We start from the raw sequence: 27,968 nt of genomic DNA on the forward strand, positions 1-27,968 counted from the left end.
ACCTAGCAGACATTGCTTTCCCACATGCATGTTAAACTCACAGCACATGCAGAGTTGGAGTACGCCGCATTTACTGTGAACTGAGCCACTCAGAGACACCAAAAACACAGGACCATGAGCTTCTCGCATTTGAATAATCACAGTTCATGAACCTTCATTTGGAAAACACTGTCCCAGAGAATGGGTGGAAATGTTGTTAGAATATTGCATTTCGGTGAGTCTGTCTCCGCATAAACCAGCAAAATCAATAGTATTGTCTTGCAAGCTTTATCACTTGTCTTCATCAACAGAACACAAAATGATGTCAAGATCTAATTATGATCATTAACAATTTGCTTCTTTAATTGACACAGCCCCAACTCATTATATAAGAAGGTAACACGTTTCTTAATGGAAATTAAGATTTCGAGGTGGCATTCTTGTTTGCTGAATGTGTTAAGGCCAGTTCACACCACCAAGAATGATAACAATAAAGATAACTATAACGTCCACACCATCAGATGATATCGTTCTGTTTATTCTAATCACGTGCTGCAGTTTTGTCGTCTGCTGCTTTAAATGCTTGGGCTCTTTTTAGCAGGATGGATTCTGGTTGGCTGTCACTGTTTTTATAATTCATCAGGTGGAAATGATTCCAATGATATCGTTTCTCTGTGCCATTATCATTATAGCTGTGGTGTGGATTTTTCTTTACTGTTATAATTATCGTCCTTGGTGTGAACGGGCCTTTACAGTTGCACTTTGTGTTTGCCTCATAATGATGTTCTGTATTTGGAATCACCAGGCCATACAGTTTTGTTCTTTGTTTCAGTGGCCTCTCTGTTGGCTACAAAAAATGGTAAACTGCCAGACTAGGTGTTCTCATTCGGTCTCCCATAAATAGCCCCCGTTACAGCGTGATGGAAGCTGGTGCCATTTTTAGAGGCAATATTTCCTCACTTTACGTTTCCCATTTCTGGGGCATCCTCTTAATCTTACATCCTTCACTTTAACCTTTGATCTTTGGCCTCTGCACTTGACATTAATCCTCTGGCCTCAGATAAGATTCAATGCATCAGGGCCAGACAAGGACTCTCAAAATTTCTGAAGGCTTACAAAAGACTTGTGATCTACTCCAAATTCTAGTTAGCCTGAAAAATCCTCTCATTGAATTACAGATAATACACATATGCCAGTTTACTGGTCATGTCCTGCTTCTTATCTCCAGTCTCTGTTTTATCATTATGGATCTCAAAGGAGGCAGTAACAGATTGGTGCAGAATATGGGCAGCGAAAGGATTTGGCCGCCTTTTCCAGATACTTTCAGACGCGTGTTCCCTCACGAGACACTGGAGTACTCTGTTTCATTGAATGCGAGATCCAGTTCAAAGAAATGTTCGCACCTCCGGTTGTGTGCAGATTGATGACTCGTGACACCTGTATTTCATCCAAAGAGGCTAGTAAACAAACGATGCCGGACAGGCGCAATATGGAAATGTGCTCTCGATGTCTAAAAGACCAGGAAGTTATGACTGCACATGCTTTGCAGCTCCGTTACGGGTAATATACTCCCAACACATTCAGTCATTATAAACGGACCACGGTCAGGGCCAAATTGACATCAAATGAGGGCTTTGAATTAGCCCTTCTCGTCGGCATTGATTTATGCTCAGTGGTAAATTGCATCTCCTGAGGAGACGCGCGTTTAAACAACAGCTTTTCAAGAGCGTAATTGATCTGGTTGTAAGAGATCCTGAAAGGGCTGGAGGCCCTCAGTCAGGAAAACATTCATTTCTTTGCAAATTGAAGAGAAAGAAAAGCATTCGTTTCAAAGACAGATTGCATTTCGTCTATTTCAAAGGCTGAAAATGTTTTAACAATGATTACTTGCTTGATGAACCACTGCTAATTTACATATCACAATCTTATGGGTGTATTTTGTAATATTCATTTTTATTCCTCCGTATGTGACACAGGAGAGCCAAAAGTGACGCGCGCCGCACTGCAAACACAATCGGTTTGATGGCCTATATGATGGTGTTTATTTGCATCAGTTAATTATTTAATTGTGTGTGTATTTCTTTCTTAATTGGAATATAGGCTGTGTAATTGGGATGCTGGTGTCGTTTGAGTTTACGATGGCTTGTTTCACTAACTAATGAACAGTATTTCATGAGAGCCTTGTGGTGTGTAACACAGTGTTGCTGGTCTGTCCGCCCCGGCGATGTGCCTGCTAGCATGCCCTCTGAGCCCTGCAATTCACCCACTGTTAATGTGATTCTAATGTATGCGCTACGGTTCAACAAGCACGAGGCTGCCTTTCTGCACCAGGGCTCATGTTTGGTGTGTCAAGGGTGTGTGTGTGTGTATCTGTAACAGTAGTGTTTGTGTGTGTTTATTCTAATGAGGATCATTGCAGTTTCTGCTGATTGCTGTCCTCTCTAAGGCCAGGTGAACTTCCTCAAGCGACTGACACATTGTGCCTTCATTATTTTAGGAAATTGTTGTAGTCATCACAAACAGCTCTTTATAAAAGCACTTTTTTTGGTTAACTTGATCATTACGCAGTCTCCCAATATGATAAATAGTGTCCCAAAAGTAGTTAAAACATTTCTTTGTGGTATGGAGTGTGAAGAAATTGGGATTTTTAGCATCACTGACTAGAACTGACCAGACACTCTGAAATTGATCACAATAGTTTTGGTGGGAAAAAATTGCATATTAACTGCCACAGCTTGCTAGTGATGGGAAAAGGCTTACATATCATTACATTTGAGAGAATTTTTCCTCAGCTTTTTATGACTATATCTTTACTAGTTGAAATATATTATTTTTCAAATACATTTGTGTGCTCAACTGTGTTGCAAATTCAGAGCTTTTATTTACTGTATCAGAAAAATTTTGGTGAAATTTTTCATCCATAAATGCCCAACTTTGCAATTTTGCAACATTTCTCCAAATTATACCCATTTTGCAAATTTTACCTAAACAAAATGCTTTTTTTTTTTTAATAACTAATGGCCACCTAAAGACATGTTTAAGTGTGGAAAAAATACATTGTCAATATCAATACTTGGGTCTCTGTGGGTTAAGCATTTCTATGTGTGTGTGTTCATACTGTATGATAGAGGAACAGAAGGTAAGAAGGCAAGAAAGGGAGACAGAGAGAAACAAGAGAGCCAATAGTATTTGTTCTAAATGAACAATGCAGTCCATCCAAAAATCTGGGCCAAAAAACATTGATCTCAAAAGCTGGGCCTGGCGATTAGATTCGGGAAGAAACAGAATGCATCGGATTCACTTGCTGCATTCATCATTCACACGCTCGATAGCTGGAAATATTCTGCCTTCTGGAGAAAAAAATAAAAAAAATAAAACGCATGGTTGCAAATACAGCTCCTGTAATCATCAAAAAGGTAGTTAAGGACTTATAAGCCTTTGATTTAAAAGAATTAGTTTTGTATTTAATCAAAAAGAGGTACAAAAGACAATTTATACAAATGCAATGGTCTTGGTGGATATAAAAAGAGCTCGGCTTTGATTTCTACCAAGACATTATTTCAACTAATGTTTTGTTGTATGACATTAGATTCACAAATCAAGACACCAAATGCATGGATTAAAAGAGGAAAAGTAGGAAGGTGTGAGACATTTCAAATCTTGAATTGCTTGTGCCACTTAGACCACACACAGAGAACTTATTCAGTTATTCCTCACTAGGGGTCCCCATTGCTCCTCTGTTTGATCACAGAGACAAACAGAGCCTCATGCTGAGGCTCCTACTAAATATACATTTTCTCATACTTCCAATATTTTCCGAAGTACTTTATTTTTGCATGCCTTTAACCAAGGTCATAGGTTTAATTTCCAAGGAATGTATATACTAAGAAGTAGTAAAAAAACTGATCAAACCAATATCTGTTTTACTTTATTTTATACTGGTTTTGAGGGATTTTCAGCATTTTAAACTGGTGAGGTCGGCTAAACCATCTGAACACCAGCTTGGCCAGGCTGAGAGACCAAAACAGAAACTAAACAGCTAAAATCAGCAAACCAATTTTTGTTTTTGTTTGTTTCAGCAGGTAAAATGTAAATTTATTTGAAGCCTGTCAGCATATTTAAAGTCATACGTGTAGAGCCCTTAATCAATTTTAACATCTAAATCCAAACTGTTGTGTCTTGGAAGGCTGTATGCAAAAGCTTTATATATAAATAAACATCAGAAGAGAGTGCCTAGAATTTGCGTTTTGTAAAAGAAAGTGTTTTTGCTAATCTAGCTGCCTCGTTGGTGGCAGGGATGAGGGGGTTTCCTTGCTTGCGATTGGCTGTCTTTTTAGTGCACCTGTTCTGTCGGAAAACCCCATTGGCTACCTAAGATGTCACTCATTTTCGCCTCTTCTTCACGCGCTTCCCGCTCTCATCGCTGGAGTACCAGCTTGACTGTTGGCCTTTCTGTCTCAGGAGAACTAAGCGAGTAAGTTCATTTAGGCAAAGCGAAGATAAAAATCAGACATGTCAGCGCAAAAGCAGCATCACAGGAGCGATGGGAACATTTCAGAGAGAGTCAGCGGCAACCGCCGTTGGTTTTGCGCTCCCGTGCGCCAAGAGACGGATTCATAGGACGCGCGTCTACCCACCGTTCTCGCGCGGAGAACACCACCAACTTCTGCGGCGCGTGACTTCATAACGCCACCGGTCCGGACCTTTATACTTGTGTTTTAAACTTTATGTATTGAAGGAATAATAACACCAGAGAAACAATGACAGTGACTTTCCTGGGCTTATAATAACGCTTTACCACTTTAGTAAAGGGTTTGGTTCTCTTTTCCAACGGAATTTTGGTGATAGTTAAAAGGACACGGATTTTTTGAGGACCGGAACAACGCGAATCTGCTGCCGAACCAGTTATATTATCACATGACTTTCTACAGGATTATGTTATTTATTCAACAACTTCTCAAACTAGACTATTCATAATGTCGTTTTTGAACAATTTACTACAACTCAGAAAGCCAAAGATGATCGCTGTACGGATGGCGTTACTGCACGCGCTCCTCGTCTCGTCTCTTCACGGAGGTAAAGAAACATTTACGCACATTTAAAACTTGTTGCGAGATGGCATATCGTGCAGAATAAATGTAACGAGCATGATAAAAATGACAAGAATTCTTCATGTATTCAAACAACTGTTATTAAGAGGAATGTCAGTGCGCTTTCATGCCATTAGCGCGAATGCAAAAAAAGTTGATGCAGACTGCTCCCTATTTCACTTGACCCATTTTAACATCTTAATTTACACTTGAAATATTTATAGATGAATACACACACTTATGTGGTGAGTGGGTTCGTGCGTTTGGTCGCAGAGAGAGACTCGCGCGCAGCGACAGCAGCGGTGTGGTTTTGTTGTGCCAAGCGTATAAATAATAGAAATGTTGGTTTCTCACCTTGTTGTTTTGCAGTCTTATCATGAATTATGCATGCATGTAGTTAGCTAGCTAGACAGAGATGTAGAAATAGGATGATTGAAGCCTCCTGGACCGTGTTTTCTAACGAAATATCTCGTGGAAACACCAATTTTATGACAGTGACACGAGCACATTTATTCTCGGACATTTAGGAAGAGTCCGTGACGTGCAATTTTTTAACTGTTTTATTTTATTTTTTACATATGAGGATTATGCGTAAGTTAAAGATCTTTAACATCAAAAACATCTTACTGTGCAAATGAAAGTAAGTTAAAAGAGTATTTTCTCTTTGTCATTAATTTATAGTAGCTGGTTAAATGAGCTGGTTTGGTAACAGTAAACAACATGCATTTCATTTCAAGCTGCCTTTTTAAATAGTTTATGGGGACATGTTATATTTGAATGGTTATTGAATAAATACAAAGATATTCGCTATGCTAAAGGTGAGCCACCCTATTTTCACTCTCCACAGAAGCAAGAGACAGTGATGAAATGAGCAGACTTGTGTCCCGGCAGCGTGCTGTTTTTATTCATCCCCTCCAGCTGAGGACCCACAGTGGCCTTCACATCTATTTTTACTTATACTATCCCAGCAAGTCTGAAACTGGACATGTCATACAAACAAACAATTAGGCTGTGAGGGTGAGATCGAGACAGACAGAAAGTGTGGGGGATTGCAAAATTAGAAAGTATGCGTTGAAGATCTTCCAACGTGAGGGATGACAAGTTTGTCCAAGTGTGTGAGGGCTTGGATGGTATCAGAGATGTTGACTCTGGAGACAGCACTTGCTGATCAAGCACTGAAGCTGTCATCATCATCATTACCATTCCCCGCCCCCAGCCTCCGCAGCAAACGTGGCCTCACACTGCTGTGTGTAATGGACTGCAGGCAAAGAGTACATCACTTGCAAGTTGAGACAGCATGTGGTTTGAATGCATGGAATTGTATCCGGTGAACTGTGCAATATCCACAGGAATATTTGCAGATTTGTGTTTGTAGAAAACCGCGCAGTGTTTGCAAGTTAGTGGCCGGTGGTTTGATTTATTTGTTTTTTCTTTTAGACTACAAAATTGCTGACATATAGTAGGATGGACAGTTTGAATTGCGCAGCATATGAGAAATGGAAGCAAGAGGTGGAAAACAACTTATAATGTGCATGTGTCTGTGTGATGGTGGGGTCTGAGCCGGTGTTTGATGACTGAGGAGACAGATCTGTGAGTAAATTACACCAAATTTGCAATTTGTCTTCAATTGAAGGCCTGAAAACGCACCTGTTCTCAACAACGCCATCGATAAATCTGGGGGATGAAAGGTTTTTGTTGCTTCAGGGAGTTTTAGGAGCTTAATTGACAAAAGCAGATGGATGTTTACAGAAGGACCGTCTTCCAAGTAAAGCTTAGAGCTCATTTTCCTAGCTGTGCGAAAACTGACTGTGAAAAATCTCTCATTTTCAGCACCCCCTCCCTTCAGCATCTGAGGGCAGATATCTGTGTGTTTCGGGGCTCAACCGCGGGTCTGAACAGTTGTAACAAAACCAGAGGTGTGATTAAAACTGTCAGACTATCAGGCTGTCAAACACAGCGTCTACACACACACACACTACATGCGTAGACGCACACTGGCCATGCCTGTGAGCCAGGCCGAGCAAGGGGCCCATATGTTTGAGGGTTGGCTGACACCAGGGAGATGATTTGCTCTAGGGAGACTGTGAAGCCTAAATCTCTTTCGCTCGCTCTCTCTCTCTCTCTCTCTCTACTCGCTCACACAAACACACTCACACACAGAGCCATGCAGGCATTCAGGCATGCTTATGTGCACAGACACAAAGCCTCTTGGTGGGTTTTCTTGCTGACAAACTTTCTAGCAAAGCAATAAATGGTGCATTTTTGCTTTGTTTCTTAAATTCGTCATATTAAATTCAAGACTGTGAGATTCACAGCTAGAAGTGTGAGAGCAGTGAGTGTGTGCTTTTAATAATCTAAATCCAAAGAGGGGTAATCAAGAAGATATTTCCCCACAGATTGGCATCCAGAGAGAAAAGAGGGATAGTGGACAGGAGGGGGGCAGATGAGTGAAAGTAATGACTGTGATCATTATCTCCCATGTTTTTAATTGAGATAATGACCCAGAGGAAGACAATAAAACTCCCAAAGGAAAGATTTCTTTCCCTCCCTATTTCTGTCATTCCTTCCCTTTATTTTTCTCCTTTCAATTTCCTAGAAATGACTGCATGAAATTTCATCAGTTTTGATAGCCCCCCTTCCAGAATGGCTCTATAACCCCGAACAAAGGAGAGTTCTTATTCAAGAGTCTGAAGGCAAATGTTTCCTTAGAAATCCTCTGCTGTGTTCTCATATGAAATACTTAAATTCGTTTCTGTCACTTCTAACCCTCAGAGGTGGAGAGAAAGAAGTTTGCTAAGACCGAAATTATTTTCCATTACAACTGCAGAAAGACCAGTTAGCGAGTTCCCATTTTGCAAACGTAATAAAATTGAAAACTTTCATCTCAGCAAATTGATTTCAGTCGGATTCAGAAAGGAAGAATGAAGAGGAGGGGGAAAAAAATCATTAGATCATTGAAGCATGGCTGTATCTTGGGACTTTTGGAATTTGCGTATAGAGGTGTGTTACTTTTTATTAATTAATTCATTCATTCTGTGACTTTGTGAAGGAGATTTTTGCATTAGAGAAGGGCATTTGGGTAAATACAAAGGCAGACTGAAGAAGAAAAACACAAATTGGTAGCAAAAGCAATGACTTGATAGATTGATAAAAAGAAGGAATGAATACATAGATATTTGTGACTCAAGGATATATGCATATATATATATATATATATATATATATATATCTCTTTTTTTGTTGCTTTGTAGAGAAATAGGTTTCCCCCTTCATCTTGCTATCTATTTGCAGGCCGCTGGAAGGTATTTCTCTGTCATTAACGACTCTCGGCCAGCAGTTCGTTGAACACGTACATGCCCTCAGAACGCCTGGGAAATTATTGGCATTATCATCAGCTAGACTCCACATATTCTCGCGCTCTCTTTAGGATGTATTGTAGCCATGTGGTATTAGCTCTGGAAATTAGAGTTGCACTTTTGTGTTACTAGTTGGCTATCATTCTCTTTTTCTTTCTCACTATGGCAATTTTCTCTATCGATTGGCCTGGGTTCTCTTTCCTGTGATGATGTGAGAAAGGGAGAGCGAAGGAGGAGAAAAAAGAGGATACAAGAGGTGTTAGAGGTGGCTCTTGTTTGTGTAGATGGAATAATTAACACTCATTAAGAGGGTGATGAGAGGCTTAGGGGTGATGCTACTTGTTAGGATAATTAGAGTCAAATAGGTCTCATTATGCAAATTTGGAGGAAGTGTGATTCTCTCAGTGTTTACCTGAACTCTGTCGCACCGATGACCTCAGATGGAGATGACAGTGCCGAGTGAAGCAGAGTATCTAAATAAAAGGAGGGATAATGAGCTGTTATAGGGAGAGAAGAAATGGAAATAAAATGAAGGATGATCCATTTAAGAGATGTGAAAGAGAAAAACGAGTAATGAGATGACAGAAACGAGGGAGGATGGATGAAATCTATAATCTGTAATCAAATATAAGCTCTGAGGGCAATAAAGAAGCTGCTCCATTTTCAAGGAAATGAAATGTTTCTCAAATTATTTTACCGTAGAGAGATCGGTGGATAAGCCTTTCAGGGCAACTCCGCTGCAGAGAGAAAAACAACTCTCTTTAATAAGATAGGTGAAAATATTCAAACAAAATACAATGCCTTCCAAGCAGCAGTGCCAAAGCTAACACCGTGAAGTTATTGTGATGTGGAGAAGACCACTCAATGTGTCAGTATTCTCACTGTTCCTCTAGAGAGCACCTGTGTAGTGTGGTCTGCAAAGCATTTTAAAGCTCTAGAAGTTGGGACTCTGAAATATGTTGCAGGTATGGGATTTTAGGTATTTATGATGAGGCTTGTGTGTCTCTAGAGTTGTCCGTAAGGCACCGACCTCTACTGTGGCTGAGGTGTGTGTGTGTGTGTGTGTGTGTGTGTGTGTGTGTGATGGATCGAGGCTCTCGTTAACTGCAGGGCTCAGTGGGTGATTACTTCTCAACATGTTGCCTGTCCTGCAGAGTTTTGGCACCATGATACACACGCGCGCACACACACACATAGATGAGACTTAAATGACTTTGCAGAGTTGGGTGGAGCGCTCACAGCTCTGAGAGTGTATATGTGTACAGCTCATTTTGGCACCAGATCACTCCATCACTTTGCCTGGCATAAGTTCTGTCAGATGGTCTGTCTGCTTGGCGTGACCTTACTGCTCTCTGTACGCCTGTGATGCAGTAATAGATAAATAATGCTTCTGTTCAAAACATAAGAGCTTCCTTGGTGAACAACTTGAAATAGAAAGAAACAAATTAACATTCCGCATGGAGCAAGACTACATTTTGAATGTAGTCGTAAGCAATTTCCGTTTCTCTCTGTTGGTGGCCAGATGAACGACCAGCTGTATGTTTTGTTCTGTTAAATAGTTTTGATTGAAAAAACAATTTTATTCAGCCAATTAGTATAACAAGAAAAGGATGAAGTCATGTCAGCTTTTATCTATGAAAATACACAACCATATAGATAGTAGCTGTCAGTAGTCGACAGGGTGAACATTTCAGATTTTGTTTGCCTTGTTGACATTTTCACTACCCTATCCACAAAGAAATGAGTTATTTATAAAATATTTGTTTATTGGCATGTTTTTATATTTGCTATAGGCATATACATTTTTTGCGAAATCAAGTTTATTTTTGTTTACTAAAATTATTTTTATCTTGATTTTTATACCTAATCGGCATGAAATGAAAATGTCTATTATCTATTTTGTAATATATAATAGATATTATCTTTTAGTGAATGATTTTTTTTCTTTAAGTACATGTAGTTATTTAATTAATAGTACTCAGTATTGTAACTATGGCACTATAAAATAAAGTGTAACCAATTTTTTTTTAAATTTAATGTATAATTAAAGTGCCAAAGTGTTGCAAAAAAAACAAACAAATTGAACAAATTGAAATATGCCACAAAGTTTTGTAGCAAGACACACTCTTCTCCCGGAATGACCTTTTGATGTTGTGAACACTGACATAAAGCTTGGGCAGTGTTTCATGGAGTGGTTGATAATCATAAATATCATGGAGATTGTAAAGCGTGATTTGCCATCCATGGAAATTTGTGATAAACTTTTGGCATTTCTGACTGTACCAATCCCTGAGACAGTCACATCCGTGTGTGTGTACATAATAATGCACCTTTGCTAACACCTACGTCCATGCGTCACATGCACACACAAGCTCACTATGATATTGATGCACATCTGACATTTTGAGGCTCCATTCGTCTTGAGAGGTGGGGCTGGGGGGGGGGGGGGGGGGTGGGACCGGTGACATTTCATGCAGCCATAATGTTATTCATTATGGCAGAGGGACACTGGAGAGGGTACAGCGGGCGCTGCTTGTGTGTGCCACAACCCATCTGTCTCTTTGCCCCCCTCTTTTCCTTTCTCACTCCTCCTCTCTCTCACTTTCTGTGGGTGAAATGGCAACAGCGTTTTTCCTTTCACCCCGAGGCCTTAGAGATATCCCCGCCTGCTTTCCCCTGATAAGACAAACCTACAGCACTTACCTTTCCCTCTCTCCTCTGCACTCTCTTCTCTAGCTTCTGCTTTTGGAGGAAGAGAGGGGTGTAATCTTTGGGGAACTTTACGTAAGTGCAGTAAAAGAGACCTGTGATATTTGCTTTCACACAGAATTCTGCTGTTGGTACCTCTTTAAAGTACCAGCGCTTTGAGTGGCTATGCTAACATGTTAGGAGTGATTGAACGAACCCGGTTATTGTTGTGTAGCCAAATAAATAGACTGTAATTGTTTAAAAGTGCAAAGCAGCATTTAATATACACCTTGTGAAATGATTGATGGTTGTTTCATTAGTGTTGTATAATTTCATCATATTTTAAGAGTTTTGTTTTGCTTGGCTATGGTATGAACCAGTTGCATCTGTAAGAGGACTGATTGAACGTTCAAGCGGTTATTCTGCGATAGCTAGCGCCCACTTACCTGCCTTTCTGCAAATCAATTACATCACTTAATTAACATTCATGAGGCAAGCTGATAGGGTTTGTGATGTGTCCCACAAATTTTCAGATCAAACTTACTGTAGGCTCTTAAAGGTTTAGTTCACCCAAAATGAAATTTCTGTGATTAATTACTCACCCTCATGTCGTTCCACACCCGTAAGACCTTTGTTCATCTTCGGAACACAAATTAAGATATTTTTGATGAAATCCAAGAGGTTTTTTTTTTTTATCCTCAATAGAAAGCAACATAATTACAGTCATTCAGGGTCCAGAAAAGTAGTAAAGACATTGTTAAAATAGTCAACGTGACTACAGTGGTTCAACCTTAAGGCCCCGGTATACTTCAAACGAAATCGAAGAACGAACTGATGTGACGTCATTTCGAACAAAATCAGGCCAAAACGAAGTTCGTTTTATGTTCTTTTTGGAAATTTGAAATGGCTTGCCAAAGCGAACTTTCAGGAAAAGTTTGTTCCAGTTGCAAAACACCTTCGTACTACCATTGGTCGGTGACGATAACGTAATAGGGGGTGTGCGCTGAGGCTCCGCCTTAACTCGCGTGGTCCGCGTCTCTGACTCATTTGATCTGTTGAGTTTTGTTGAGGTAAGATCTCTGTGGGTGAAAACATGAACACACTGGATAGCCGCTTTATAGTACAAAATGTTGTGCTTGTAAAAAAATGAAGCACTAACACTGTTTTTCATGTTTGATACTGTAAAACTGCTTGATTTTAAGCAATCCATTGAATAAAGTGCTATATGAAGACGTGACGTGACTGGAGTGCTGATTTGCAGAGCTCGCGCTAACATTCCCATGCTGTTATGATCAGACGCTTTTCTTATGCTTTCTATAATAAATGCTTACTGTTTTCTCGTTTTTGTTGTGTTTATTTTGTTACTGAGAAGAAAGTGCACGGCACATATTTACATATTCATCTAACCGTCGATCTCAGCAGTGTAGGCGGTGTCAGATGTTCGTTTACAGTATATCGCTGGTCATGCATTTCGAACTTCGTTTTACTCCTAAACGAAGAACGAAAAAGAAGTTTGTTTGAAGTATACCAGAGTCGGCATTCTGACGTAAAACCTGGAAGCACTGAACGTAAACATGAAACTGAAAGTGTAGGAGAATGACAGGGGAGAGAGAAATTCTTTGAATAAAGTTGTTATTTTTCAACAATGTTTTTGATCTGCCTGCATTGACACCATTGTATGCGAACTGAACTGAGCTGGGCAATGACATCACTGTTTTCTCCAGGGCTACTGTATAGATAAATTAACTAAATTAATAACTAATGATTTTTACAATGGAATGAATCAATACTGAACTTACTTAAGCTGGACAATGACGCCATTTTCTTCTAGAGCTGCTGTACAGCCAAAATTATATTCCCTCTATCACTGTAAAGCTGCTTGTTTTGTTTTTGCCGCACAAAAAGTATTCTCGTTGCTTCATAACATTAAGGTTGAACCACTGTAGTCACGTTGACTATTTTAACAATGTCTTTACTACTTTTCTGGACCTTGAATGATGTAATGACATTGCTTTCTATGGGAATAAAAAAACACTTGGATTTTATCAAAAATTTCTTAATTTGTGTTCTGAAGATGAACGAGGTCTTACAGGTGTGAAAACAACATGAGGGTGGGTACTTAATGACAGAAATGTTTGGGTGAACTAACCCTTTAATAATTTTTTCACTCCAGATTACTCATATTAACTAGCTGTTTTTAGTTTAGTGTTTTTTTAGTTCATCTAATTCATTTTATTCAATTTAATTGTAATTATTTTATATATAAATATTTATTTTTAAATAATAAGATAATATGTGATGGGGGGGGGGGGGGGGGGGGGGGATGCTGCTGGAGTTTAATCTGCATATTAGAATGATTTCTGATGAATCATATGACACTGAGGACTTGAGTAATGGCTGATTTTCCTTTGCCATCACAGAAATAAATTAGATTTTAAAATATATCCAAATAAAAAACTTATTTCAAATTGTAATAATTAAATGATGTTTCACAATATTGCTGTTTTTGTTGTATTTCTAATCTAATAAATGCAGCATTGGTCAACATAAGAGACTTCTGTCAAAAATGTCCATTGACCAGGGTAAGTCACATTGACCAGGGTAAGTAATTGCCTCGTACTTGGCCATTTTACTTAATTACATTTTATATTATGTAATTTCGGAAAGAGTATCTAATTTTCTATTATTAAGTTGTATTATGCAATAATTACATCCATCTGCCACCATTCTCTTTAGATATAAACAAGGGCTTTGACAATAGAAAAATCTGTTTTGCCCCATAATAAATGAGGTTTTATTGTTGTGCTGATGTTTTGTTTTTTTTGGCCACTTGCACCTCTTGTAATGTCACCATACTTGCGGACTCCTCTCCTCAATCCACACGCTGTTAAACTGCTCAGAGTTCGTTCTGCTCTTCATATCGTTCTCTCTCCCAGCTGGCTGCTTAAGTGCTGTTTACTCGTTTGCCATTCCTGAGAGAGGTAATTAAATATGGTACAAAGAGAGAGAGTGAGAGAAAGCAAGGAAGGAGAGTTTGTTTTATTACCACAGAGTTCCACTTGCAGTCAAATGCTCTGCGTCTTTCCTCTTCTGCCTACTTTTTTTGCACCTGCCTCCCTTTTTTCATCCCTCCTTCTCCCTCTCTATCTGTCTTTTTGCTGTCATACAGCTCTTCCGCATGCACTCCCTCTCAATTTTGCTCACTGTCTTCTCTCTGTCTCTGATCTTTCCTTTTGTTAAACCTGTTCTCTCTTGTTAGGGCAGAAAGGATGTCCAGAACTGTGCAGTAGAGTGTAGTTTAGCCCAGGGCTTAACCTGTAAGTATCCCTACAAGCAGACGGTAAGATAGATCAGTCTGTATGGGTTTCTCTCAAGAGGGAGGGAAAAGAGAGTGAGGGAAATTGAGAAAGAGTGAAAATCATTGTTCGGGACTCATTCATGTCTCTATAGATCAGAGTCAAAATCTTTTAGTTTTGAGCTGCCGCTCTCCTCCCTGAAGCCTTTACACGAAGAGGAGAATCTCACCCTCTCCGATTTTTCTTTTTCACATTCTCTCATCATGGATAAAATAATTCTTGCTTCCTGTGCTTTGCAGGTTTAAACTAATCCAAGTTTCTTTCCAAACTGTTCTGAAAGCACTACATACATGCATTCACACAGGTTCTCCTATTAGTTTGTATCCTACAGGATGAGTGTTTTTTTGAGTGTGTGGGAAGGCTAGAGGCTGTGTGGAGAAGGATTTTCTGTCAACTATATTTTGACAACTGCATGATTTCTTCAATTTACACACAAATGTAAACATATGGCAGGACATAGAGCATTGGAAGATCTTGAAATGATGTGGACATTCGTTCCCTTTTGAAAGTTGAAGTGTGTGTGTATGACAGTGAGGTTTTGTGTGTGTGTTTCTGAGGGAAAAGAACAGCGCTTGTACTACTTTTAACATTCAGTGAGTGTGTAATTGTCTAAAACAGCTTTGCGTCCCCAAACTCCCAACCACAGTAATCACAGTAGAACAATGCACTGAACATTAAGAGAGTGAGAGAGGCAACTTAAGACAAGTTGAAGGACTCTCATCACCTCTCCATGCGCTATTCATCTGCCCAATTTCCTGTGTAGATTCTCTGTGTACCTGACCTCTGAATTCTGCTGAAAAGTGTGTTTGTGAGTAATTTGCCTTTATGCTAATCTGAAACTGCAGAGAGTGCTAATGTGGCCTGGCAAGCTTCTCTGTTTACAGAGTGAAAGAGAAAGAATGGATGGCATTAGTTTCTTCTTTAGCCTCCTCACCTTTCTTTCAACCCAAACCTCATCCAATTTAATCATTCATTTTCTTTTTTTTTAATCTGTTGACGTCATTAAAAAGTACAGAAGGTCAAAGCTGTGCTTAACGCATGTCTTCCAACATATTAAGCTGTGTTGCTTAATAGTTTACTGATCATTAACCATTAACCGACAAGATTGTTAATTTAGAATTACATTTAATTAGAATAGACAAGTGTCTGTGACCCATTAAAAATACCAAAATTAGTTTTCCCGGGGTTTTTATTTTTGCATGCGCAAATAGCGGCATAAACAACAGAACAGAACATCACAACATCGTCACATCACGCACCTGCAGCGCTTCTGTGAGAGGAGAAAAACAGAATAAAAGTGTGTGTGTGTGTGTGTGTATATATATATATATATATATATATATATATATATATATTAGGGCTGCACGATATATCGCATGAGATTGTCACGCGCATTTCGTCAGTAAAGCCGGTTCCCTGATTACCGCTAAATCGCCATCACCTGCTTTCAAATAGAGCGGCATTTAATAGACAGAGCCGTAGTTCACTGAAAAGCCACACAATATCATGTTCATTATCGAAGGCAATTCATCTGCGATATGAATGTGATATTGCGCAAAATGATGCGTTTGATTACACGCAGGCAAGCACTCAGTTTAGGTATATTTTATAATAATAAAGTTATGATATTTTATAATAATAAAGTTATGATATATATATATATATATATATATATATATATATATATATATATATATATAGCCCTATACGCTAAATATATTTATATAAGTAACAGATTAACGAAAGGAAAGAAAAAACAACAAGTAGTACTATATGCTGAGTTTCAGTTACTTTTTGTGACGTGGAAACAGAGACGTGACCAGCGTGACCACCGCCACACTGTGGTGTTATTTCAAACACATTTTTTGTGAAGGATGATGTTATACATCGGTATTGTAAGTACAAAGCCTAGTTTACAATAAATAATTATAAATAGTTAAAAAATAAATAGTTTAGCATCCAAATACATCACAAATATGGAAACATTTAGATTTGTGCTGAATGAGAGAGGTAGACTACATAAACCCAACATTGGTTTCTGTTTCAGTTTCGCTTTAAATGACTTTGTTTTGGCTTTTATATAGCTACTTTTATTTCTTATTCTTGTTCTTGTCTGAAAACCGTTAAATTCAAAGGATTTGTTGTGGAAAAATAGCCTATAACTGCGTTTATAGTGTTTATAATGTTTTTAAACATTTCGCTTTATTTACCGGTATTTTACATTATTTCTGATTGTAATAATAAAATGTGACCTATATGCTACTGTTTTTTTTTTATTTTTTTTTATCTGTAGCATGTTTAAAGGGGTCATGACATGAGAAATCAAATTTTCCTTGAGCTGTTAGTCCAATAAAAGATTTAATTGACACCACACCCAGAAAACGACAGGATTTACAAAGTGGCGATCTATGACGTCAAAGGGCAGCAAGCACCGCCTCTGCAGAAGATGATCAACGCCTACTTCATCCCTGCCTGTTTAGCCCCGCCCACCGATTCACCCATGACATGCAATAGTAACATAGGCCTACGTGGTGCTAAAACAGATCAAGCTACCAAGCAATAAACATGCCGTTGAGGATTACAAAATATTGTGCAGTGCCTGTACTCGACAGTAACGCAACAACATGTGAGTAACTGTGTAAATTCTAATGCCTGATCTGATATTAATGATTCATGTACAGTCAGATGTTCTTTGTCTGTGTGTCAGTAAATCAAACCAGTTACTAAATGTCAACTTGCGTTGTTTCTCTTAGTAGGATGAAAATAATCTTTTATTTAACAGTGATTAAATTATATAAAGAAAGCTCAAAGAAAGCCCCTTTTGTAATCGTTGGAGCAGCGCGTGCTGAAGCTGTCAATCAAACAGCGAGTTTATCAGTGACTGACCTGCAAAACTCCCATTTTATTCAACGAATCTTTTAGTTATATCGCTTTTGCACTGTTAGTGAAGATTAAAGCATTTGTTAGTGTACAGAAATTGAGTTGCAATGACGAGATCACTGCTTTCATGCTCTCAACATTGTCTGTGATCGACTACAGTGTTCATCACTGCAACCTTTCATGTAGGGCTGGACGATTATGGCCTAAAATCAAAACCTCGATTAATTGAACATTTCACCTCGATTACGATTAATGAACGATTATTTTGTTTCTGTTTTTTTTTTTTTTTTGCCCTCATAGTTCACTGACAAGGTTTGTACTGTAAATATGACTGACTATTAAAAGGTGGGATATTTTTTCCTATTTAAAGAGTGATCTAACATAACAGCTCAATTTCAACAGTTATTGTATCTATGCTTCATAACATTTCTTACAGATTTCTGCTCGTTCTAAATCAGATAAAGATGAATTAGTGCAATACCAGTACAAGTGATTGCGTGTGAATTAGTCATACCGTCTCTCTGTTCATTGTGAAGCTGTGGGTTGTAAATGGTTACTCCAAAACTAAGTAGACAAAAGACGTTTTGAGTTTCTAAGCTACTTTAGTGATAAATCACTGGACAGCGCTGACTAGTTTCTGCGTTCCTCTCTGTGCGCGCAATCTTTACGTTTTAAGCAGCTACTGTTTGTATGAGTGTTCGTGCAACACTGCAGCTGCGCGAGCGCGGTAGCTCGGAATAATAATACATCTGTTCGTCTAATCGCTAGAATGTAGGCTACAAACCTTAAAACAAATACAACTGACAAAGTTTAGTGAAGACGCAAGGCTCACCGCTCACGTGCCATCACTATGTGTTGAACCGGCATTCACCTCCGTGTTTTGCTTTTATGCCACTGACTGGACGGGGCGGAGTCATGTGGCTACACACGCGGTAATGTTTTTAAGGGTAAAGTATTAACAGGTTCTGTCAGGACCACTATCGTCAAATATGATAGATAATGCATAGAGTTTGTATTGGTGGTATGGTTCTGTTCTGGGCAAGAACTCCCTGCGCCTCCATGCAGCCTAGCATGAATAAGAGCAGGGAGAGCAGCAATAAACCCCCCAGGGTAAACAGAACAGAACCAACATATGCAGATATCATTGAATGTCATAATTTAACGAACACATATTTCGAGAATTAGTCTGATTAGGGAAATAATAAGACCATCCTGACTGAAGAGAGGAGGAGCTGGGGATGGAGGAGGGTAATTTGCTCCTGAGAATGCAATAGCTGCTGATAAACTGAGGAGCTTATATATAGATGCTGTGATAGGCATCGTATCCCTATAGGTAGACGCAAGTCACCTGGGAGTCAGCTGATGCAAGCTTGACTGACGTGACCTGCCAGAACTGACGCTAACGCTAGATATAAAAAAAACCGAAATAACCGACATGGTAAAATTACGTCGGTTAGAGGTTCTGAATTTCGGTTTCGGTTACTTTTCGATTAATCGTCCAGCCCTACTTTCATGCCACAATCTAAATATAATCAACACTTTTCACGACTATTTAACCTTAGAGCTGTAATAGTAAAAGTGTGCTAAAAGAGAGATTAATACTTGGATATTTTCATATGCAAAGATGTTAGCCAATCACAGCAGTGGGCGTTTACACTGAAGTCTCACAGCAGACACGCCCCTTAAAACGGAGCGGTCAAATCAGAGGCTAAAATCAGGGTAGGAAAAATGCCTTTTATTCATGAATTATGACAATTTTGGATGTAAAAAGCATACTAACATTATAAGTGCACCCCAGGAAACATTATAAAACAATAAACCAGCGCAGTTCATGACCCCTTTAACCATGCACCAAATGTTTTAAAGGGGTCATGAATCAAGAAATAAACTTTTCCTTGAACTTTTTATATATAAGAGGTCATCGTACTATAAGAATTTCCTGTACGTTTCAGAACTGAAAACTTCCTTGTTAGTCAAATAAAAGCTTTTATTGACACCAGGCCCAGCGAACGACTGATCCTGGAATGTGCCTATCTATAGATAGGTGAAACCCCGCCTCCGCAGAAGAAATCAGCACCTACATCATCATTGCAACATTAGCCCTGCCCACTGGTGTGTTAGTGAGATGAGCAGGAGAGGAGAGAGATAGAGGACTAAAAATAACATTACATTTCAAAGGATCCTAATGCAAGGAATATAGTTATTTTCAAAAATGTGAATGTCCCAGTTGAGCTTTATTTACTTCTATTCAGTATTCACTGTGGATTCTTTGGTAAATCAATTGCATATCGACGCATGCTTTGCAAACAGACTTTAAGATATGGACTCGACAGTAATGCAGCAAGTAACTGAGTTAGTCCTACTGTTCTAATGCCTGATCTGATATGTAATAATTCATGTACAGTCAAATGTTCTTTGTCTGTGTCAGTAAATCAAACCAGTGACTAACGGTCAACTTCACGTTGTTTCTCTTAGTAGGATGAAAATAATGTTATTTAAATGGTGATTAAATTATATAAAGAATGCAATCAAAGAAAGCTCCCTTTGCAATCGTTTGAGCTGTCGGTCAATGCAAGTTTGTCAGTGACTGAGTTCTGGACATGTGCCAAAACTCCTGTTTTATTCAACGATCACGTTTGCACTGTTAGTGACGATGAAAGCATTCGTTAGTGTACAGAAATTGAGTTGCAATAACGAGATTGCTGCTTTCTTGCGCTCAACAACATGTCTGTGATCGGCTGTTTATGCCATGATCTAAATATAATGCTATAGATCTTTTTTTTCTTTTCTTTTTTTTTAGATCTTGCTGCACTTTTCGTGATTAGTTAGCCTTGAGAGCTGTAATAGTAAAAACGTGCTAAAAGAGAGTAGTACTTGGCTATTTCAAATGGAAAGATGTCAGCCAATCACAGCAGTAGGCGTTTACATTGAAGTCTCACAGCAGACACACCCCTTAAAACAAATCGGGGGACTGAAATCAAGTTAGGAAAATGCCTTTTATTTCTAAATTATGACAATTTTTGATGTAAAAAGCATACTAACATTATAAGTGCACCCCAGGAAACATTATAAAACAATAAAACAACACAGTTCATGACCCCTTTAAAATATCTTGAAAAATTACTGTAACACTTTACAGTACGTAAAGTACAGTACAGTGCGTAAAGTTTATAACGTTTCATTAGTTAAACATTAATGTATTAACTAACATGAACTAACCATGAGCAATACATTTGTTACTGTATTTACTAATCTTCATTAATGTTAGTTAATGAAAATACAGTTGTTCATTGTTTGTTCATGTTAGTTCACAGTGCATTAACTAATGTTAACAAGATTTTAATAATGCATTAGTAAACGTTGAAATTAACATTAACAAAGATTAGTGCAGTTCATTATTAGTTAATGTTATCTAATGTAGTTAACTAATGTTAACTAATGAACCTTATTGTAAAGTGTTACCAAAATTGCTTTAATTACTTTTTAAACTGTATATCAATCGTCTGATTAATCTGTCAAAATTAAACTGTCGGTTAACAGTTAACCAGTTAATTATGAGCATCCCTAGTGCTTATGTAAGCGACACAAGTTCAAGTCCAATGAGCGCCATGCCTTTTCTGCATTGTTTTTTTGTCCAATCTCTCTGTGACAAAGGCTTAAAATAGAACTTTTTTTTTGTTTTTTTTGTACAGAATGTTAGTGCTGTCTTCCAGTTCAGAAATTGGCGGCATGATGCTAGGGTGTTCTGGGTGGTTGGCAGAGCATTGCTGTACAGTTTCTAGGTGGTTGCTTACTGGCACAAGTCAAAAGAGCCCACTTGCAAGACTCTGATATTCTGGTCCCTAGATATAGCTCGGGTCCCTCCTTCAATGCAAGTCTGAGGGATTTATTTTTCCACCCGTTTTATCATCTTCCAGGTGAAAATCATAGGTTTGATACCTTAGAATAGCACACTTCCCAGAGAGCTGGAATATTTTACGTATCATTCATATCGGCTGCACAAACAGTGCAGTTTAATACTTAGCATTAGGGGTTTTGAACAAAAAAACGAATATATGCAGTAGTAATAGTGATTCCTGCTTTGGCAAGCGCCCCTAATAAACACATGGTTCATGTTTTTTGCATTATGTGCAAGTTTTGAGAGAGTTTCCTTCTAGCTCATTGAGCCAAACCCAGTTGCTTAAATTTCAAGATATGCAATGTATTCAGGTTTGTACCAAAAACTGCATTGTCTGGTACCCGGCAGGGCTCAGGGACTTAAAGTGTCTCCTTATTTCCTCCCTCATCTGCCTACACACACATCTCACATTACAGAACCAGTAGACTGTGAGAGAAAGCCCTCTCAAAGCACACTGCAAGTGTTTTGTTTTCAGATATCTGATATTGAATTTACAGTAAAAAATGTGTAAATCAAGTGAACGTTTTAAAGGTCCCGTTTTTCGTGTTTTTTTGAAGCTTTGATTGTGTTTATAGTGTGCAATATAACATGTGTTCATGTTTCGCGTGTAAAAAAACACAGTATTTTTCACATAATTTACTTATCTGTATACTGCTGTTTCCACTGTCATAAAAACGGGCTGATGACTTCCTTGTTCTATGAAGTCCCTCCTTCAGAAATACGTAACGAGTTCTGATTGTGCCAGCGGTTCCATGTCTTTAATTTTACCCTATCAATTTGAGCCGGAATCAGACCCGGTGATTGGACTGCGGGATGAAAATAACAGCGTTTCGACGACATGGCGACAAACACACTCTACAAACGCAACTCTTGTGTATTCCTGTGGGCGGAGGTTAGTCGAAAAACTGTTTTAGTGACGTCATTAAAGAAGGAAGTAGAGGGATGTAGTCCAAACTGGCTGTTCGATGTAGGCGACTTCTGTTAAATAAAATATCTCGCTTTGCATTGAACTTTGTGCTTTAAAATTTTACAGATTTTATTTATACTCTAACAACAACATTACACACTAACTAAAGTTTGAAACATGGGATCACGAAGAACGGGACCTTTAAATTCAGCAGATTTGTGTACCATTTATTTGCAATAATAATATATTATTAGTTTCGGACATCGTCCATTATGCTCTACTAGATATTGGTATTGGCATCGGCCATTTAAAAAAAAAACATATCTGTTAGTCACTAGTGCTGATTGGTCAGTGCAAAGAAAGTCCTTGGCATCCTATGTGTGTGTTCATGTAAAAAGTGACAGACATACTGTACATCTACCAAGCTCAGGCACACTCAGGCATAGCTTAGGGAAGGTCCCTGGGATAAAAATGAAATTACATTCATTATCAGAGGTTAGAAATCCTCACCACTCCATTTGGATTAGATCAGATTGGTGTGAGCTTGTGTGTGTATGTGTGTTCTTGTTCATACATTTGCCAAAGGGTATAACCGGGCCAGACAGGCTAAGTGTTGTCTGTGTGTGTATGAAAGAGAGAGAGAAAATACTGTGAGTCAGAGAGAGAATCAGTGGGCTAAGATTACATGTCAGTAGTATGCTTTAAATTTGAGTTTTTATTAAAACGGTCAATAAACAGACAAAAGCACTTCATTTTTACGAAGACCAACATGGCTCCTCTGAGAGCTGTTACCAGGCAGGGGAATAAATAGCATGAATATCAGCATAATGGCTTTGGAGGCGACAGAGAGAGAGAGCCAAGTGCTTCTTCCCCATAAAAAGAAAACACAGTCAATCCCAAATTCAATCTCTCTTTCTCTCCCAAAGCTAGCCATGCTGTGATGAGGAAGCACAGAGCTAATGTGCCTGTCTGTCTGTCTATAGAGTTCTTTTCATGTTCTCTCCTCTTTTATATTTTTGTTCTTGCGTAATGTGGTGCCTCAGATATTTAGAGCAGCAGTCAAATTAAAAACACATCAGAGAATTGTGGGTAGTGCAGTTTAGGCTGTGTGAGTAAGCACATTTTTTTGAGATTTTGGAGCTTAACTAGTGAGGGCTCTGATGACATATTCTTTTGCATTTTCATATTCACGTTCATATTTATTTTCAGCATGTGTGTGTGTCTTTTTATGCAAATACTACCACAGGAATCAACACTGAGTCATCTTAAAGGAATAGTTCACCTGAAAAATTAAAACATTCTGTTATCATTTAGTCAAGTTTAGCATAATGTCCTGGGTGATTATTTATTTATTTATTTTTTCCATACAGGGACACCAAACTTCATTGCTTCTTGCATCTCTATTTTATTTTATTTTTTATTTCTTTTTAATTTTCATTTTGTCTTATTAATTTAGTTTAGTTTTCAATTTAGTTTAATTTTTGTTTTATTATTTCCACTTTTTAATTCTTAGTGAATGTTTTAGGGCTGCCAAAATTAATGCACTAATATTACCATTTAAAAAAAGTTTAACTGCTTTAAAGAGAAAGTTTACCCAATAATGAAAATGATGTTATTTACTCACCCTCATGTCGCTCCAAACCACAGAAGAAAGAAAGTCAAACAGGTTTGGAACGACATGATGGTGAGTAAACAATGACAGAATTATTCTTTTAAATATCTCAGGACAGTCTAGTGTTATTTCAAACTAGTGGCATTTTCATGTGTAGTGCAGGTGGTTTGAATACAGCATATCTAAAACTATCAGAAATGCGTAGGAGAGTGGTTTTAACTTTTGTATTAAGCCATGTGATAAAGTCTTTTTAATTTATAAGATTCCATTAAACCTACACTTTTGATTCTGCTAAACTTAAAAACTTAAAAACAAGAATGCAATGATGTGGAAGGTTCAAATTTCAATATTTTATTCGGAATACAACATGGATGACATATCAAATGTTTAAACTGAGAAAATGTATCATTTTAAGGGAAAAATAAGTTGATTTTTCATGGCATCGACACATCTCAAAAAAGTTGGGACAAGGCCATGTTTACCACTGTGTGGCATCCCCTCTTCTTTTTATAAAAGCCTGTAAACATCTGGGGACTGAGGAGACAAGTTGCTCAAGTTTAGAAATAGGAATGTTGTCCCATTCTTGTCTAATACAGGCTTCTAATTGCTCAACTGTCTTACGTCTTCTTTGTCGCATCTTCCTCTTTATGATGCGCCAAATGTTTTCTATGGGTGAAAGATCTGGACTGCAGGCTGGCCATTTCAGTACCTGGATCCTTCGTCTACGCAGTCATGATGTTGTAATTGATGCAGTATGTGGTCTGGCATTATCATGTTGGAAAATGCAAGGTCTTCCCTGAAAGAGACGACATCTGGATGGGAGCATATGTTGTTCTAGAACTTGGATATACCTTTCAGCATTGATGGTGCCTTTCCAGATGTGTAAGTTGCCCATGCCACATGCACTCATGCAACCCCATACCATCAGAGATGCAGGCTTCTGAATTGAGCGCTGATAAAAACTTAGGTTGTCCTTGTCTTCTTTAGTCCGGATGACATGGCGTCTCAGTTTTCCAAAAAGAACTTCAAATTCAGAACAGTTTTCCACTTTTAATTGACAGTTGAAAGTTGAAAGTTTTCCAATTTTAAATGAGCCTTGGCCCATATAAAATGCCTGCGCTTCTGGATCATGTTTAGATATGGCTTCTTTTTTGACCTATAGAGTTTTAGCCGGCAACGACGAATGGCACGGTGGATTGTGTTCACCGACAATGTTTTCTGGAAGTATTCCTGAGCCCATGTTGTGATTTCCATTACAGTAGCATTCCTGTATGTGATGCAGTGCCGTCTAATGGCCCGAAGATCACGGGCATCCAATATGGTTTTCCGGCCTTGACCCTTACTCACAGAGATTGTTCCAGATTCTCTGAATCTTTGGATGATATTATGCACTGTAGATGATGATAACTTTAAACTCTTTGCAATTTTTCTCTGAGAAACTCCTTTTTCATATTGCTCCACTATTTTTCGCCACAGCATTGGGGGAATTGGTGATCCTCTGCCCATCTTGACTTCTGAGAGAAACTGCCACTCTGAGAGGCTCTTTTTATACCCAGTCATGTTGCAAATTGACCTAATAAGTTGCAAATTGGTCCTCCAGCTGTTCCTTATATGTACATTTAACTTTTCCGGCCTCTTATTGCTACCTGTCCCAACTTTTTTGGAATGTGTAGCTCTCATGAAATCCAAAATGAGCCAATATTTGGCATGACATTTCAAAATGTCTCACTTTCAACATTTGACATGTTATCTATATTCTATTGTGAATAAAATATAAGTTTATGAGATTTGTAAATTATTGCATTCCTTTTTTATTCACAATTTGTACAGTGTCCCAACTTTTTTGGAATCGGGTTTGTACATTTTTGTCATCTTCAGAAGAATGTAAGTCTTATGGGTTTGGAAGTACATGAGGGTGAGTAAATGATTATGGTTTTTCATTTTTGTGTGAACTTTTCCTTCACAGCTAAAATAAGGGCATGCTCAAAGGCCCCGACATACTTCAAACAAAATCGAAGAACGAACTGATGTGATGTCATTTTGAGCAAAATAAGGCCAAAACGAAGGTCGTTTTGGGAGTCCGAAACGGCTTGCTAAAGCGAACTCTCGGGAAAAGTTCACTCCAGCTGCAAAACACCTTCATACTACAATTGGTCCGTGGCGATAACGTAATAGGAGGTGTGTGTTGAGGCTCCGCCTTCTTTCACGTGGAGCTCTTCTCAGACTCATTTTGTCTGTTTGAGCCCGTCGAGGTAAGATCCCCACAGGTGAAAACATGAACACTCTGGATAGCCGCTTCATAGTAGAAAATAAAGTTGTGCTTCTATATAAAGAGGCACTGACACTGTTTTTCATGTTTGATACTGTAAAGCTGCTTGCTTTTAAGCAGTCTATTGAATAAAATGCCATATAAATAAACGTGATGTGACTTGACTAGAGTGTGAATTTGCAGACCTCTTGATAACAAACCCATGTTGTTATGATCAGATGCTTTTCTTATGCTTTCTATTTTTGTTGTGTTTATTTTGTTACTGAAAGGAATGCGCGCAGCACATATATACATACTCATCTAAACACCACTCTCAGCAGTGTGGGCGGCGTTAGATGTTCGATAACAGTATATCACTGCTCACTTATTTCGGACTTCGTTTTACCCCTAACCAAAGAAAAAAGAGTATATTGGGGCCTTTACTACAGTCTCTTTGATACAGGAACAATAGTGAAGACTGTCCTCCTTTGACATCTGCGTATTTCCAAGTTCAGATGCAGAAAAGCATTAGTAGCACAGTGGACCTGATCAGACATCAAACCCACAGTGTTCAGTGATCCATCCAAACATTATAATCTGCTCATTTACCTGGATATAGTATACTTTTATCCATCTTCAGGGAGACCAGAGTCTATCGGCTTATGTGTTCTGGCACCTTTTGACCTTTCTCTGTCTGTAGAAACCATCACAGCTGAGAGGGCACAACATCACTCTCTCAGGTCTTGTGTTTACAAAGAGTTGAATCCTGAGCCTCCTGTGTAACGACTCACCGCCTGAGGTATTTTTGTAAAGCTGTGTATCAGGGGTTAAAAGCATTCTCGCAAAAAGTCTGAAGAATCTTTTACTGTGAAAATCTGCTCAGTCTGTGGAACCCTCTTTGGTCTGTTACACACAGCCACAAATTCAGTGAGCTTTAAATCCCTACCTGCGAATCCTGACGTATTCTCTCACATCCCAGGTGAGAGACGCCATCCTCGTTTGAGTCTTGGCTTTTCTGAAAGGAGATCCAAGAGTTGAATGCAGACTAACGTTAACCTTGATTGAATTTGACTCCGTGAAATCCCGGTGGAGACGCAGAGAAGGACAGAATGCAAAGAAAGAGAGTTTAACATGAGGGGACACCCACACATGAGAATGACAGGAAGAGAAAGACAAAGAGAGAGGGAGGGGTAGTCTGTGAACCATGTTCATTTTAATTAATCTCTTCTGTTAGTCAGAGCTGTATTTTTAGTAGTATTGTGAGTGAACTACATCTGGTCTCTGGGCCCCAAGGGGAAGCAGGCCAGTCTACGTACTGAGCGTGTGTGTGTGTGTGTGTGTGTGTGTGTGTGTATGACTACATTCTGTAATATGCTTGTGTATATGAGTCTGTGTTTTATTTATACATTTTACATGCCCATAACCTCTCTCTAACAATTAAAATGAATAGACAATTAAAATGTTTTTACTACTGTACATATAAAACTTCATAAGCTTCATGACTTCATTCATGATTAGCTAACTTATTCACATGGTTATTACTGTATACGGGAAGTATTGATAAAAAATTGTAAAGATAATGCAAAGTAAAAAAAAAAAAAACTAAAATTGAACTATACTCAAAAACATTGAATATGTAACTGATAAATAAACTGTAAACAGCAAAACATACATTATTTTTGAGCTGGATGGAGTCATCTGACCTGATTAACATCCTGCTCTACATGCAAAAGGCAATAACGAGGGGTTAACTAAACAAAGCAACTGGTGAATCTGTAAAGCTTAATGTGTAAACAGTGGCAGCCAAAATTTTTATGTGTTTATAAGTATAATACCAGTACCATGACATTCATTTTTAAATGTCTTGTCAATTTAGCTTAGATTTGAATTTAGTTTATTTTGGTTTTATTTATTTATTATTATTATTATTATTAGTTTTACTATTTTAGCGCTG

The 27,968-nt window shown here is 38.4% G+C and overlaps 1 protein-coding gene across 1 annotated transcript in view; it reads left to right on the forward strand.

Moving 5' to 3' along the window:
• The first annotated feature begins 4,383 nt into the window (after window positions 1–4,383).
• Window positions 4,384–27,968, forward strand: part of si:dkey-215k6.1 (transmembrane protein 132C) — a 232,017-nt gene continuing 208,432 nt past the window's right edge. The window contains exon 1 of the mRNA XM_048188671.1: window positions 4,384–5,055. Coding sequence (XP_048044628.1) covers window positions 4,956–5,055 — 100 coding nt within the window. The 5' untranslated portion in view covers window positions 4,384–4,955. The remainder of the gene's footprint in view (window positions 5,056–27,968) is intronic.

This window comes from Megalobrama amblycephala, linkage group LG4 (assembly GCF_018812025.1).
Source record: "Megalobrama amblycephala isolate DHTTF-2021 linkage group LG4, ASM1881202v1, whole genome shotgun sequence".
Taxonomy (NCBI): Eukaryota; Metazoa; Chordata; class Actinopteri; order Cypriniformes; family Xenocyprididae; genus Megalobrama; species Megalobrama amblycephala.